The following is a 14274-nucleotide window of genomic DNA, read 5'->3' on the forward strand; positions in this document are numbered from 1 at the left end:
GCCTGCGGGCCGCCGCGTGTGCGCGCGCCCGCCCGCACGCAGCCCTTCCGCGTTCCCGGCGGCTTCCCGTTAGGTGAATGGAAGATCAGGGGTTTAGCGGAGGCCTCAGGAATGAAGGGGCGACGGGAAAGGCTGGACTTTAGGTCGCCAGCATCGGGAGCCTCATTGCCAGTGTCTGGACTGGCTGTTTATTTAGCGCAATCACCTGGAGTCACCTTTAAAGCCCAGTCGGAACAGACTGCATCGAGACCCAGTTAATGGTGGATGCGGATTAAAACTGCAGTTTATTGTTGTTTGCAGCCAAGGTGGAGGGCCTGTTCTAAACACCGTTGAGGGCAAATATCTTGATTCGTTCCCTCAGCAAAGTCCCACTGCTCCCTGGGAGTACAGTGAGGCTTCACTTAATATGGTAGATAGGTTCTTGAACATTGACTTAAGCCAAATGGTCTCAGCAAAGTTGTAAGAAAATTATGATATTCAAGGACCTGTTCTAGCATCATAAATAACAACTGTGGGCTCTTCTAGTGTTAGAGGGCAGGGAGAGAGGGGCACCCCTGAACCCCCAAACCTGCCTGCTCTAAATAGGTTCTGCCATCCGTCGCATCAAGATAAAACATGTAAGACTTTAATGAAAAGGAACTTTAATACAGCGGGTATACAACACAGAAGACAAAGAATATAATTTATAAATTAAACACCTGACATTACCTGTCAGGTAATGTGGGCCAAAGTCCACCCAAAAGGGATTGGTCCAAAGCAAGGCCTGAAAGCTGCCACAAGACTAAAGTATCTTCTAGCCAGGACCCATAGAAAAGGGTCAGAAATGGCTAGACAAGTCTGGGAGGAAAAGCGCACAATCAAATTAAGATAAACACTGCCACAGTCAACCTCCCCACAAGTCTCTCACCCATATCCATTTCAACCAGCACAGGGCCAAGAAACAAGCACGGTTTCTTCGTTACATGCTTTCTGCTCCATGTGGCTTCCTCAGGTCTCCTCCTGGCTCTCCATCCAGTTCCCTCCTTCAGATTCCTTCTCTTCTCAGCTCCACTCTACTTCTGGGTGGGGCAGGAACCTTTTCTAGGGACCACCCAGTTACACTAGGACTTATCCCAAGCAGTTCAGTTATTTGGGAGTCTGCTGCGTGAAAGACAGACATGTATAGCACCAAGTTTCTGTCCTAAAAGGCTTCCAGGTTAGCCTGGTGGACCTGTAAAAAGAATCCATCTGATTCTCCTTAAAGCAGGACACATTGAAATGTGCCCAGGTGTTCAAAAGTTCTCAAGTTTTGATCAGGGTTAAGAATATGTGACTGTATCATCCTGTAAGTCTTGAACTTAAAACTTGTGGTAGACCAACATCTGCTTTCCTTTTTTTTTTTTTTTTAAAGATTTATTTATTTATTTATTCATACAGAACTGGGGTACAGGCCAGAGATGCGGAGGGTGAGAGGATTCACCAGGGACAGAGTGGGGAGCAGAACAGGCAGATGATCAAAGTACACTGCTGAGAGGAGCAGCCGGCGGGCCAGGAGAGGTCTGCAGCGCCATGTGGTCAACTCCGGGGCAGGCAGGAATCAAACTCATGCAGAAGTGGCTTAAGCTTAGTGCAGTGCTTTAACCCACTGCGCCACCAGGGAGGGCCATGCTTTCCTTTTTAATTGATCAAAGAAAGATACAGCAGGATCTTCAAATTTCAACAGACCCCATCTTCTCTCTATCTGGATACCATCCCTGGGAAGTGTGGGTGACTGTAGTAGAGTAGTTCAGTTCAGCAATATGTATTTGAAACAGTTTTATGCCAGGCACTGTTGTCAAGTCTTCACTTGCTGCTTACCCCATGCCCTCTCAGGCATGGGTTTCCCAGGTTTGCTTTTGCTGCAAACAATGTAGCATGTCCTGCAAATTCTTCCAGAATCAATGTTTATGGTGAGAATGACTTACTGTATTCATAAAATGCATTTTCAGTGAATGCATTTCAGGGGCAGGGGTGATAATGCGCAATGTCGCTGGTGAGGATCTAATAGCTATCCACTTAACATTCTTGGAAAAATGAATGTCCATTTTCCTGAAACTTACCCTGAATATGAACCATCATATAACACATGAACTGAACAATTAAGAGCAATTCTCAGGGCTACAGGACAGAGAGTAACTACCAGGTGCTCATTAAGAAGCTGTCACAGGTTATCATTCCCCAGAAGATGTTGCAACACAGGAAACAATGTAGGGTAGATTTGGTGTGTTGGTGGCAATGGGGGTCAGGGATTGTTACCGGAAAGGATCCAGAGCCACAGGACAAGAGCTATAAACACCAGATTCCCACTGCCCCGTCAAGAAGAGATCAGGTGTCAGTGCTTTTCAAGGAGGCAAAGAGCAGGAAATACAAATGTATGTAAAGTAGGAAGATGGGATGGTGAGGGAAGTGGAAAAGATGTCAAGAATTTCCGTGCTATCTGCTTGAAAAGAAAGTGCAAGAACTAGGTGTTTCAAACGACTTTGGTAGCTAGGCTGCGATCTCTGCTCACCACCCCCTCAGGGAGCTTGTGCTTGGCATCATTCTACACATTAAGTGTGACACTGGAGTTTGTAAGGCCAGGCAGCTGCAAACACATTTAACGATGTGAGGGGGTTGGGGGGTAGGGGAGCTGAAGGGGTCGTTGACATCACATCTGTTCATTCATTGGGTATTCTTGTGACACAAGTAAAGATGGCAGGAAGGTTAGTTGTGGAAGGGAGACACTAGAAACATTCCTAAAGTAGAATAAGAAAAACTCATGGATTAAATTGAGGGAATAAAAAGTCAAGGAATAGTCAAGATTGAGCTTGGAATATTTGTGAAGCACAAATTCAGGGAACAGAGAGCTGGTGCCTACGGAATGGGGGAAAGGAATTAGGGGAGGAAAAATAGACCAAAGGAGTTCAGCAAGGGCCATGTTCAGGTCGACATGGTGGGAAAACGCAGTGTGAGCCCATAGGAAAGGTGGATTTGAAGGGGAAGAGCAAGGCCAAGCACAGCTCTGGAAGTTACTGCATGTGGGTAGAATGTTGGGAATGAGGCTGAGGTAGGCCAGGGAAAGGCTGCTACTTTGAGAGATCTATTTTGAAGTCTACGAAATTGAACTAACTAGAAAGAGAAATAAATGTAGATCAGAACCTTCCTGTCCTGCCATGTTTGCACTTAGTAGCCAACGAGAGCAGGAGAGCTTCGGAAACGAGGTGGCACCAGGGCAAACAGCTCCCCTTGGTCACCAGACTCAAGTCCTAAACCCAAGATGTAACCTTATCACAAGTCTGGCCAGAATCTACCAGTGGCAGTGGGGATGAGGACGCCCGTGTCCTTCCCAAGCACAGGACATGTCAGTCATCCTCACACTCCTAAGGCTGACAGAACAGGCAGAGTCGGGATGACACTGTCAATGTGACCAATAGACTACGTCAACATGACAACAGTGACCGGTCAGAGGGAGATTCCCTCATCCTGGCAGAGGGAGTCTAAGTTACGCCAGTTCATGGTATTTCTCTGAGTCTCCTATGATCACTTCCTGTGTGTTGTGGGGCGCAAACCCAGCGATCAAGTGACCTGATTCCATCTGGAGGAAGACGTGCCAGCAAGAGCTACAGAAACAGTATTCATGTGTATAGGAACTTATCCTAGGGGAATATGGGCAGATCTGTTTGTGGCTTCTTCACCATAGGCTTGTTTGACTTTTCTTTATAAGTGAACAAATGCAACTTAAATGTCCAACCACAGATGAGTTTTTATTCTGTATATCCATACTGAAGGATCACATCTTGTAGATATACACTGATTTCACCTATATTAACATACAGAAAATTATACAACAGTCTATACTAACAACTGCATTTGGGGGGGGGGGAATTTTAGTGTGTAGCTATTCATGCCACAAATCTTTGAAGACGACAGTGATTCTTTCTGGGCAGGAGAATCAGAGATGCTTCTGATTTTCCTTGATTTGCCTGGCTCATGTATTAACTGTAAAGCCAACAAATAAGCAGCAATCTTTGTTTCCTTTTGTCCTCAAGCTCTTAGAATGTTTAGGCTATCTCCAGTTTTTAAACATTCCTTTCTTTCACATTTGCAGGAAAAGGAACTTTCCCACATGTTGGGGCTGTTTCTTAGAGGCAACTGGATGCTCCACGGCTCCTCTGTGGCTGTATTAAACAGCTAAGCAGGGTGAGACTTAGCTGCTTAGCTAACGGGCTAAAATTCTCCGTGCTCTCACATCTGCTACCTCTTTTCTGGTGCTTTTGTCCCCTCAGTCTTGCTGAGTTAACATTTATACTACATCGCCTGAAATCAAATAGTAGAGATCTTATCTCCACTTTATTGCACTGACCTTCGTAGCTGACCCTCGAGTAATTTAACCCAAGTCCTAATGTTCCAATTAAAATCACATCAAATAAGTGAAATTGGATTTGCCTTCGCATTTTGTGCAATCTCTCCTTACCAACACAGCTCTGTGTCTTTGCCTCTTGCCCACATTACACAGGGTTTGAGGCACAGAGCGGCATGGTAGAGGCATTTTCAGTCACTCAGTCTGTATTAATGAGCAGCGAGCGAGAAGTTGGGAGGGTGAAGAAATGTGCCAGCCTGCCCACCTGCTTCTCGGGGTGCTGGGAGGAGACACCAAGGCCACAGGCATGGCGGGTGGCTGTCCTGACCTCGCTATGTACCAGCCACAGCTCTAGGCGCCCATGAACATTCACACAGGGCCACATCATTATTGAGCTGTGGGTCTGTGCAGGGAGAACAAGTACAAAAGAGGACCAACCCACACATCCATTTTTATTTCACTGGCAAGAAGGGTATGTTACTCCAGTGGAGACACCAGCAAGGACATGCAGGCATAAGTGAGACCAGGGCCTGTAGGCTGTGACTTTATATTTACAACTTAGTCAACCATCTCCCACATGCCTAATACTTTATGGATTACTTTGAAATGGTCAGATATGCACTTCAGTGTTTTTCTTAAAGTACCGTAGAAGCTGAATTAGTCTAAGTGTAAAGACTTCCAGATAAGGCTCCGTTCTTGCTCACACAGCACACCCCAACATTAAACCTCAGTGTTAGTTCTATCAACTCTGCACTCGCTCAGCATTGTTTGAGTCTGATCTTTTTTTCAACCCTCTTAAGAAAGAGAGCAAGTCCACTCCATAGCTTAGACCTACCAGTATAGGCTCTAAGGCTTTAACAGAGAGCTGTAAGGAGTGAAATATTCCAAGCAGCAAAAAGAAGTTGGGATGAAAGATTGGGCATATAGGAGGAAAATATCTAAAATATCAAACAGACTAAATGTACAAAAAAAAATCTGATTATTCAATACCAACAAAATAACTTTAATACTTCATTTATTTTGTAATTAAGAAGTAGACTGAAACTTAGCTGTAATTATTTCAGACGAATATCCCTTTAAAAATCTGAGAAAATTGATCTGTCAGGTTTCAGGGCTTTTCTTCCTTTGCTGTTTGGATTAGTATCTCAGTGGCCAGATGCAGAAATTTCCAATTAGAACAAATGACCTCATATCCCATAAAACTTTCCCTCCCTGAAAATTTTTTTATATCCTACTAGTTTATTCTCTGCAAAAAGACTGAAGAGATTAAACCCTTAAATTTAGTATTAACTCAATATAAGGACAGAAACAACTTTTCTATTTATAACTTTCTAAGAAGGTAACCAAGTTTTAAAGAACATAATTCCTTATTATTATAAGTAATATCCTATTTCGATTATAAGATGTACACTTTTCACATCTGAATATGTCTGAAATAAGATACAACTAAAATTTAATATGCAGTTAATGAAATGGGGGGGTTCTTCCTGAAAACCTGTTATGTGCGTGCACTTTAAAATGAATGGATTTTAAAAGTAAGAGCTGTGGTGATGGTAAGGACCACTGGCATGGGAACCCAATTCTTCAGCAGCAGAATCTTGGTCCCTCAGGAGTCTGAGTTTCATAACAGATTTCAATAGAAAAGCACCACAGTATTGTGGACATCATGTCGTCAACGAACACATCCACGCTTGAACCAGAGAGGAGAGCCCACACCATGATTCTACAAGGGTCCTATTCATCCACTCAGCCCCAGGATTCTTCCTCTGATTGCATTTTTAATGGGGCAAGAGAATGCTACTGGGACATGGATGGAGCTGGAAGGGGTGGTACTAAGTGAAATCCATGAGAAGAAAGACAAATATTGGCTGATTTCATTCATGTGGAATAGAAGGAAACAAACACAGGAACAGATGAAACTAAACCAATGAAACCCTAGAAATCAGACTGCAGAATGAGGCGACCAGAAGCAGGAGCTGAGGACTGGGGGAGGGGAATGGCCGAGGGTAGAGGGTTATGGGTGTTTGGTGGCAGGTATGGTGTTGCATGCATCCTAAGAGGTGTGAACCTGTACCTCTAAGTCATGTATAGTGTTGCAGACCAACATGACCTCAACAAAAATGTAATCTCATTTTTGCAAAAGGTGGGGGAAGAAGAGTGAGAAGAATGTTCCGGTGCCTGTCAGGCCTGGTGCTGGAGCTCATGGCGCCTGATGGGCACCCTACTACATGGCTCAGGGCCACACCTGAGTATGCTGCATCAGGCAGACAGTCCTACCTACTGGGAACTGAAATGCCAGATGGCACTTCTAGCTCCCTCACCAGGCTGAGCCCAGGCAAAGTTGCGCCAGATGTGCTCGAAGGCAGCTGCGTGGGGAGAATGCAGGTAAGTCAGAGCTACTCAGTCCTAAGGGTCCAGAGAGTAGAGCAACGGGGAGACAAACAGTCTGGGCATCACACCACTGCCCAGGGCTGTGACGCCGGGGCACCTGCGGGCCTTGGTCAACACGGCTCACTGGTCACGGAAGTGAGCTCCAGACAGACGCGTCTCGTTTCACTTAATCACGAATCCAAGCCTGACTGGCTATGACCATCCCCCTCGGAACGATGAGAAACAGGGCACTCTAGAGCCAGGTACATGTGGCCAGGAAGCGTTCAGTCACCAGACTCTACTGCCTTCTGCGAAGAAACTGACTGACTAGGTTAAAAGACACTGAGCTGACTATGAAAATATAATTCTAAATACCCCCATTTGGTCAACAAACAGTTAAGTGATTATATACCAAAGAACAACTGCAAAACAGTACCTGAAAAATAAATATTTAATAATGTAATTATAACCTTTATATTTTTAGTCTCCCTTTGTCAAAATTCCATCATCTTCAGATTCTGGCTAAAAAATAGCTGTATTAAGCATTTCTCTTTACAGGTAAAGTCTGAGCTACTGAACAATATTTTAATATTTAACTTGTAACAATTATCAAATGTAACACACTCTTACACTCCACATTTCACAGAAACAAAACCTCAGGTTTTCACTTTCACTTTCCTATGACACTTTCTGCTGAAGAATCAGTATGCCCATTTTTCAGATAAAAGAGCCTAAAGTCGATGCCTGGAAGAGAATTAAAGAAAGGGGAAAGGCACCCAGAGAGCACCGGCAAACCAGCCGAGGGAAGGAGGGAGTCTCCAGGCCTCCAGAGAGGCTGCCACAGCATCATCTTTATGCCAGAAAATACCACCCGCCTATTTCCTAGCTTAGAGAGGTGCATTCCTTTGAAAGCCACAGAATTTAAGTCCAGTGTGGCACTTTCAGAAAATGGCATCAAAGGTTGTACGATAAATCTTTCTTATTCTCAAGTCACTGGACATTTAAGAGCAAAGATATTGATGGGCTCTTTCTCGCCTTTTCTTTTTCCTTGTAGCAGATGTATGATTCATGGATTGTCCTTTAGTAGTCTCCATTTTCATCTTATTACTTTTTCTTTGCTTCTGCTTTCTGGCAGCTCTGAAAAACAAGGTGCTAAATTATTTTGTAGAATGAGCACAGTGAATTATGTAATTATGCTGAAGTTTAATTAACTAGCTCACCAAATAAGAAAACAGAAGGGAAAGAATTTGCTGTATTAGAAGCATAAATCCTCAGAATCCTAACCATAATAACAAGGAGATAGTCAGAGGCCTGACCAAGCAAAATATTTGAGAAAAGAAATTTCTTTTGAAAGATGGTAACTACAGATTTAGAACACTATTTGGGACACACATGCCCCAGAGGTAAACAGCCAAGCCGATGAGTTTGAAGAGTTTTTTTGTTGGTGTTTTTTTGTTTTATTATTATTATTATTATTTTATTTTGGTATATCTATACTGCTCAACTCAGCACTTCAATCTCCAAATCCCTGAAATACAGTTTTCCTGAAATATCTGGCTGTTAACAGCAGTAGAAAAATGCACAATGGGAAAAACTGAGAGCACTTAAAGAGTCGCATTTTACAAGCCTTAACACTCAGCAGATCCAAAAGCCCCGACCAGGCCTTCTGGGAGGCCCGCATTTTGTGATGCCTGTCTTCTTCAAGATGATCTTCAAAAGGAGCAAGTTGGAACTCACCCTTCAAAAACACTAATCCACACCAGAAAACACAGGTCCTTTGCTTCTGCTGCTCTCTGAACTAAGGTAATCCACAGGGGAGAAAGGTTACCCGTCTACTCCTCCACCTTGTCCAAGCTAGCAGAATCAGGCCATTTATCGTATCAGGAACTGAAGGATAAAGGGCAGACTTCCCATGGCCCCAGCAATACCATGTGTGAGGTGCTGCTGTCCTAGGAAAAGCTCCTTCTTCATCATCCCAGGACTAACACCCAGGAAAAGAGTATCACAAACACTATGTAGCACCCCCCCATCCGAATTGTAATTCATTCAGCAAATACATTATGAGTTGGCAATGCAGAAATGAATGGGTATCATCTTTGAATTTAAAATGCTGGGAAATACAGTGGGACAAGGCAGATGTCCTTTCCTTCTCCTGCACCCCAATTTCTTTTAGGGAAAGAAACTGAGGTTATAAAATCATGGAGTGAAAAAGGAGCAAAATCAGCTTGCTCCAGAACCTATGCTCTGAATCACCTTGACACTATATACTCAGCAATATAAAAATGCTCGGATGTATAAAAGGCTGGTGTCTAATCACTAAATCAATACTGGCTATTATTATTAGCGCCACAGGACTATTTTTGCTTGCCAACTTACATTTTTCTAAATTTAGATTTTGCACTAAGGGCTGGGATATCCTGGCAGTTGAACATAAAACAAGGCAGTCATCTGAAGTCATCTTGTTTGTGCATGTTATATAAGTCTCCTTTCCCTCTGGACATTTTTTGTAAGTAGAATAATGTCCTGATAAATTAAGTGTAATCTCTTGGTGGCAAAGACAATGAGTTAGTTCATGCCTGTACACCAAAATAACACAGATTTCTTTTGGGTTCTCTACTCATAGGATGAGTACATGAGATGCCAACAAAGGATACAGTAAAAAAAAAAAAAAAAAAAAAAAAAAAAACAAGGAAAACACACTTTTTTGAGTAACAAAACTCACTTGTAAAGATGAATAAACAAAACTTTCCTGCGAGAAAGTCTTTCAACTATGATAAACTAATTGAGTATAAATCAATTGTTTTAGTTTTGTCTTAAAATTAAATTGACCTAGTATTTGTCCTCTAAACTGTACATATTTGTGTAACTGATGAAATAAACTTTAACCACAAGAGGGAGCCAGCATCATTCCAGTCACAGCCAAAGGAAAATTAATCCTAAGAAAAAAATAAGATAGCTATAAAAAAGATTTCATGTATGCTAAAAAGGCTATTAAAGTTATTTACTATTATAAATAAAAAAGCTGCCTTGTCAATTTCATTATAAGATTCTCTGAAAGTGCTACCTGAAAATAACAACAGGACTTTAGAAGTATCCTCTGGGCGAAAGTAACACTACTTAAAAATTATCACGTATGCCACCTCCTAAAAAATCTGCTCCTGAATTAAACTTAATAAAAATCTAAAACTGAGAGACACTACAGGTTGACCCTTGGTGGAAACAGTATTTTACCACTACAAAGACTGGCTAGGGCTATTTAAGAACCAGTGAAGAGCCCACAATAGATTACCACAACTCAAATTCAGTTTCCATGTATCCTAAGTTTATGGAATCACAAGGCTGAGCACGTTATAACTCGTATGCACCTAGAATTATAGTGTGAGTGATGAAACAGTCCCAGACTAATAGTTTATTAGGCTGTATTCTATTTTTGAATTCCAAGGAAAAATGTTTATGTGATTATTCAAGACATCTCTTTAATTTTAAAACTGTACCTCACCCTCAATCAATCAGTAAAACCACTTATTAAAACCGCATTTAGTAAAAAGTAGTGGTAGAGGCAGTTTAAATATTGTAGGCCGAATTTAAATGACTAAACCTTAATGGGAAAAAAGTAATTTCCACTGAGCAAAAAATAAAAATAAGCAAATGGAACAGAAGGATACAATCATAAATGGTTACTGAGTCACGAGGTAATGGATGTTTCCCCATCACAAATCATATTATAGGAGCTCAAAATGTTTATCTTGATCTAAATTTTAATGTTAAACTTAGCTATCTGATTTTCATATCAGCAAAAACAAGAGGAATCAACACCTTAGCCTCCCTTTAGTTCTAAAACGTGTGCTTATTAAAGTCTACACAGCTGAATCGCGGTGCTTTTTTCCATGGGACTCCGCTGTTGCTCCAAGGTATAGCCAGTACCTAGTACTGGTGGGAGCAAACAAAATAATCAGAAAAATGAAAATAAATTTTGAATATTTAACTATTAACTGTCTAAGTATTTTTCATGTCTTGTAAAATTTAAGTTTTCCAATTCACCTTTGCATCCTCCCTCCCACCACCTATGGCCAACAACACTTACCAGTGAGAGCAACAATTAACTTTCTATTTCTGAATCTTCTCACTATTGCATACTTTCGGGGACTGTTCCGTACAAATCACACACGAAAAAATCTTGTTCTAATAAGTAAAAAAAATTCAACTAACTTGTTAACTCTCTTAGTTGTAGAGATGTTAGGACACGAGCTACGTTTATGGTCTAATTCACCACAAATAAAGCAGCCATCCTTCGGGCCTTTGCAAGAATGATCTGGAAGAGCACACTGATTGCAAATGCTGCAGTGGATCCATGCTAAAAAATAAGAGATGAGTTTTAGAAGAAGTTCATTTAATATGAGTTTTCACTTGCTTGACCTTTATGATCGGGAAGTCAGGTACTTACGTCAACTAGTGCGGGTTTGCATAGCTGGTTATAATCTGGCTGAAGAGACCAAGGGTCAGAGGCTGTTGGGATCCTCTATAAACCAGCTAATCCAGGACAACAAATTCAACCCTTCTCCAAGGAGTCAAGAGCCAAAAGCCCCAACGTAACAGTTGCTGGCTCTGTGACAGGAGCCCACTCAAATGTGTCAAATCAAATGCCTCACTGAAACAGGCATGAAACTCAGTCAAGTTTCTATGTAGGAAAGTGTATAACTTGGTTGTTGAAAAAATTTAAAAGCAAGTAAATTAATGCAGGTGTCTATATTAATGTTTTTCTTTTATAACAGAAATGAAGTAAAAATGCTATTTATACGATCCAAATGTTTTCACAGAATCTCCAATATTAATTCTAAATACTTACAAGGTTTCACACACTTGTGGCAAAGAAAGCAATGGCTCCATTTCCTGCCATCCTGCAAAAACAATGTTTAAATTATGTTTAATTTGTCACTGAAAATCAAGTTCCACAATTAAAAATTAAAATGTCTTATTAAAATCTGTGTAAATTATTCATTCCTTACTTCTCACTTTCCCAGGCTTCACAATTAAATACTTTGATTTTAATTTATGCATTTCTCCACTCAACTCAAATGCCTCCTTGATGGGTCCCAATTTCCGTAACGGCAAAACTAGGGATTTATGTCTGAACGTCCACCCCAGTTCAAGCAACATAATCCACACAAAGAGGGTGCGATGAAAATTTCAGGAGAATTAATGATTCATAATTTTTATGTGGCTGTCTGGCACAATCCTTAGTAAAATCCATATTTAAAAACTTTATGTAATTTAGAAAGAGATTATAGGTTACTGATTGGGTAATTTTGACACCGTGAAATAAAACATAACTAGACATAGAACATAAACGTCCGATTTAATGAATACTATAAATGGATGACCTCCAACAGGTGAAATGTCAGAACACTATCAGCATGGGCTCCCAACAACACTCCTCCCTCCCAGGTCTCTGTGGTGCTCACTTCTTTCTATTGTTTATTTTATTTTTTTTTTTAAAGATTTATTTATTTGTACATACAGAACTGGGGTACAGGCCAGAGGCTCAGGGGTGGTGAGAGGCTTCACCAGAGACAGAGTGGGGAGCAGAACAGGTAGATCAACGAAGTACACTGCTGAGGGGAGCAGCGGGCGGGCCAGGAGAGGTCTGCCAGCCATGTGGTCTCCTCTGGGGCAGGCGGGAATTGAACTCATGCGGAAGTGGCTTTTTAGCTTCTCAGTGCAGTGCTTTAACCCGCTGCGCTACCAGGGAGGACCCTATTGTTTATTTTTACCACCTGTGTATACACAGGAAAAGTCACGATGTATTTTTTCCTGTGTTTTTCAAGCAAAAACGTCTTATGGCTTTTCTGACAATTAGTCTGGTTTTCCTTTTGGGGGGCTTTCTATGATTGCAAAATAATTTTTTTTTAAAAGAAGATAATTTCTAAGTGATTTGAAATTAACTATGTGTTACCACAGTTAAAAACAAGTGAAAACCAGTTTCTACAAACTTATGAAAAAATACACCTTACAATAGTCATAAGAAAAAAGACAGTCTTTTCCCAGGAGAAAATCTTGCGATTTCAGAAATTAAACATCACTGATCATAACAAAGGGCGATTTTAGGACCTTCCCATCTCCCTGAGAAAGTTACAGGCACAATGTCACTTCCAGCCCTCTGCTACCTGTAAAAGTGCAGAACACCTACCCTCCAGGGCTGTTCTGTGAGATGTTGATGAGTTCACCATCTACATCTCTTAGGAAAGAATTTTAGCACATAAAAAGTGCACAATGAATTCATGAGTTGTTAATGATGATGAAGGCAACTAAGTATTTTTAAAATCTTGTACTTTATAATTAGAGATTAAATATCATACTGTGGTAAAATTAATAAAAGAATACATTAGTTCAAATTCTGGTAAGTCAATATTAAGCAAAAGTAATGAAACTACTAAGTTAAAATAAAACTAATGCATTTACATAAAAATACATTCTAAAGAAACCTGTACCTTGGATGTGCAGGAATTACAGTGCTCACAGTGTTGGTTCTCTAGAGAAACGTATCTTTGACACAGAGGGCAAAACCTAACAAGGAAAGAGAAACAGGGACCTGGTCTGAGCAAGAATCATAGCAGACAAAAGCTCTAAGACAGTAGACAAAAGTTTCTAAGGTACTCCTCAGCCAAATGGGGTATAATCTGAATTCAATTCATAAAGAATTATGGAGGGATTTTAAAATAGGAGAACCATACGAGTCGGTATTAAGGCATTTCAATGTGGAGTATATGAAACTTCACATTCAGTCCCGTAAGTTTTTTGAGACCTCACAATGATCTTACCTGTACCCTTCTTCAACTGGGAGGATTATTTTGCTGGGTGGAATGTTCGTGAAAATACGCACAGGAGACTGTTTCCGGCCTGTCTTCCCATGTTTATAAAGTGTGTGGTTCTCATAATCTACCTAGAAATTTTTTTTTTAATTTAAAAATAAAGTTACTCAAAGGATCATTCATTAATGTTCTTTATACAATAAATGAATAAGTTGGCGCCCAGAGATGAGTTAAATGAAGGTCTTCCGTAAGAAAAGACTAAAAGTAAGAGTTTACTTATTCATCAACAGTCTTGGAGAGGCATGTATGGCCGTGAAATTTCATGCTAAAAAGGGTAAAATTTGTTAGGACAAACTCATATTGCTTATTATTGAGAGAACAGCTCTAGTCTTTTAGCCAATACAATCTAATACAACTGATTTTACAACAGAGAACTTTATGGAGCTCAGAATTAGGTTTTGATACTCAAAAGTCAAACTACAGGAGATGTGCACAGCTTTCATTGTGTGAAATTTGCTACACGTCACTTCCTATTCAAGTCTGACTCCAGCCTGCGAGGCCTCCACTACTCACTCTTGCCCTAGAATCCATTCCCAGTCTGGCAGCGTGTAGGGTTGGGAGCCAGACACTGGCTTACATGGCTATGTGATCGCAGACAAAGTTCACCTGCGAAGGGAAGTTACGGAGCTGCAATGAAGGTTTAAAGAGCTGCTGTATGTCAAATACTGAGAGCAGGGG

General features: G+C 41.0%; 1 protein-coding gene across 1 annotated transcript in view; it reads right to left on the reverse strand.

Moving 5' to 3' along the window:
* Positions 1–7217: 7217 nt before the first annotated feature.
* Positions 7218–14274, reverse strand: part of ZCCHC4 (zinc finger, CCHC domain containing 4) — a 36601-nt gene continuing 29544 nt past the window's right edge. The window contains exons 9-13 of the mRNA XM_004681366.2: positions 13546–13667; positions 13216–13291; positions 11574–11625; positions 10937–11081; positions 7218–7864 (exon numbers count right to left, since the gene is read on the reverse strand). Of these exons, the coding sequence (XP_004681423.1) occupies positions 7729–7864; positions 10937–11081; positions 11574–11625; positions 13216–13291; positions 13546–13667 (531 nt within the window). The 3' untranslated portion in view covers positions 7218–7728. The remainder of the gene's footprint in view (positions 7865–10936; positions 11082–11573; positions 11626–13215; positions 13292–13545; positions 13668–14274) is intronic.

The sequence above is a fragment of the Condylura cristata genome, unplaced genomic scaffold (genome assembly GCF_000260355.1).
Source record: "Condylura cristata isolate star-nosed mole 26May11 unplaced genomic scaffold, ConCri1.0 scaffold00012, whole genome shotgun sequence".
Taxonomy (NCBI): domain Eukaryota; kingdom Metazoa; phylum Chordata; class Mammalia; order Eulipotyphla; family Talpidae; genus Condylura; species Condylura cristata.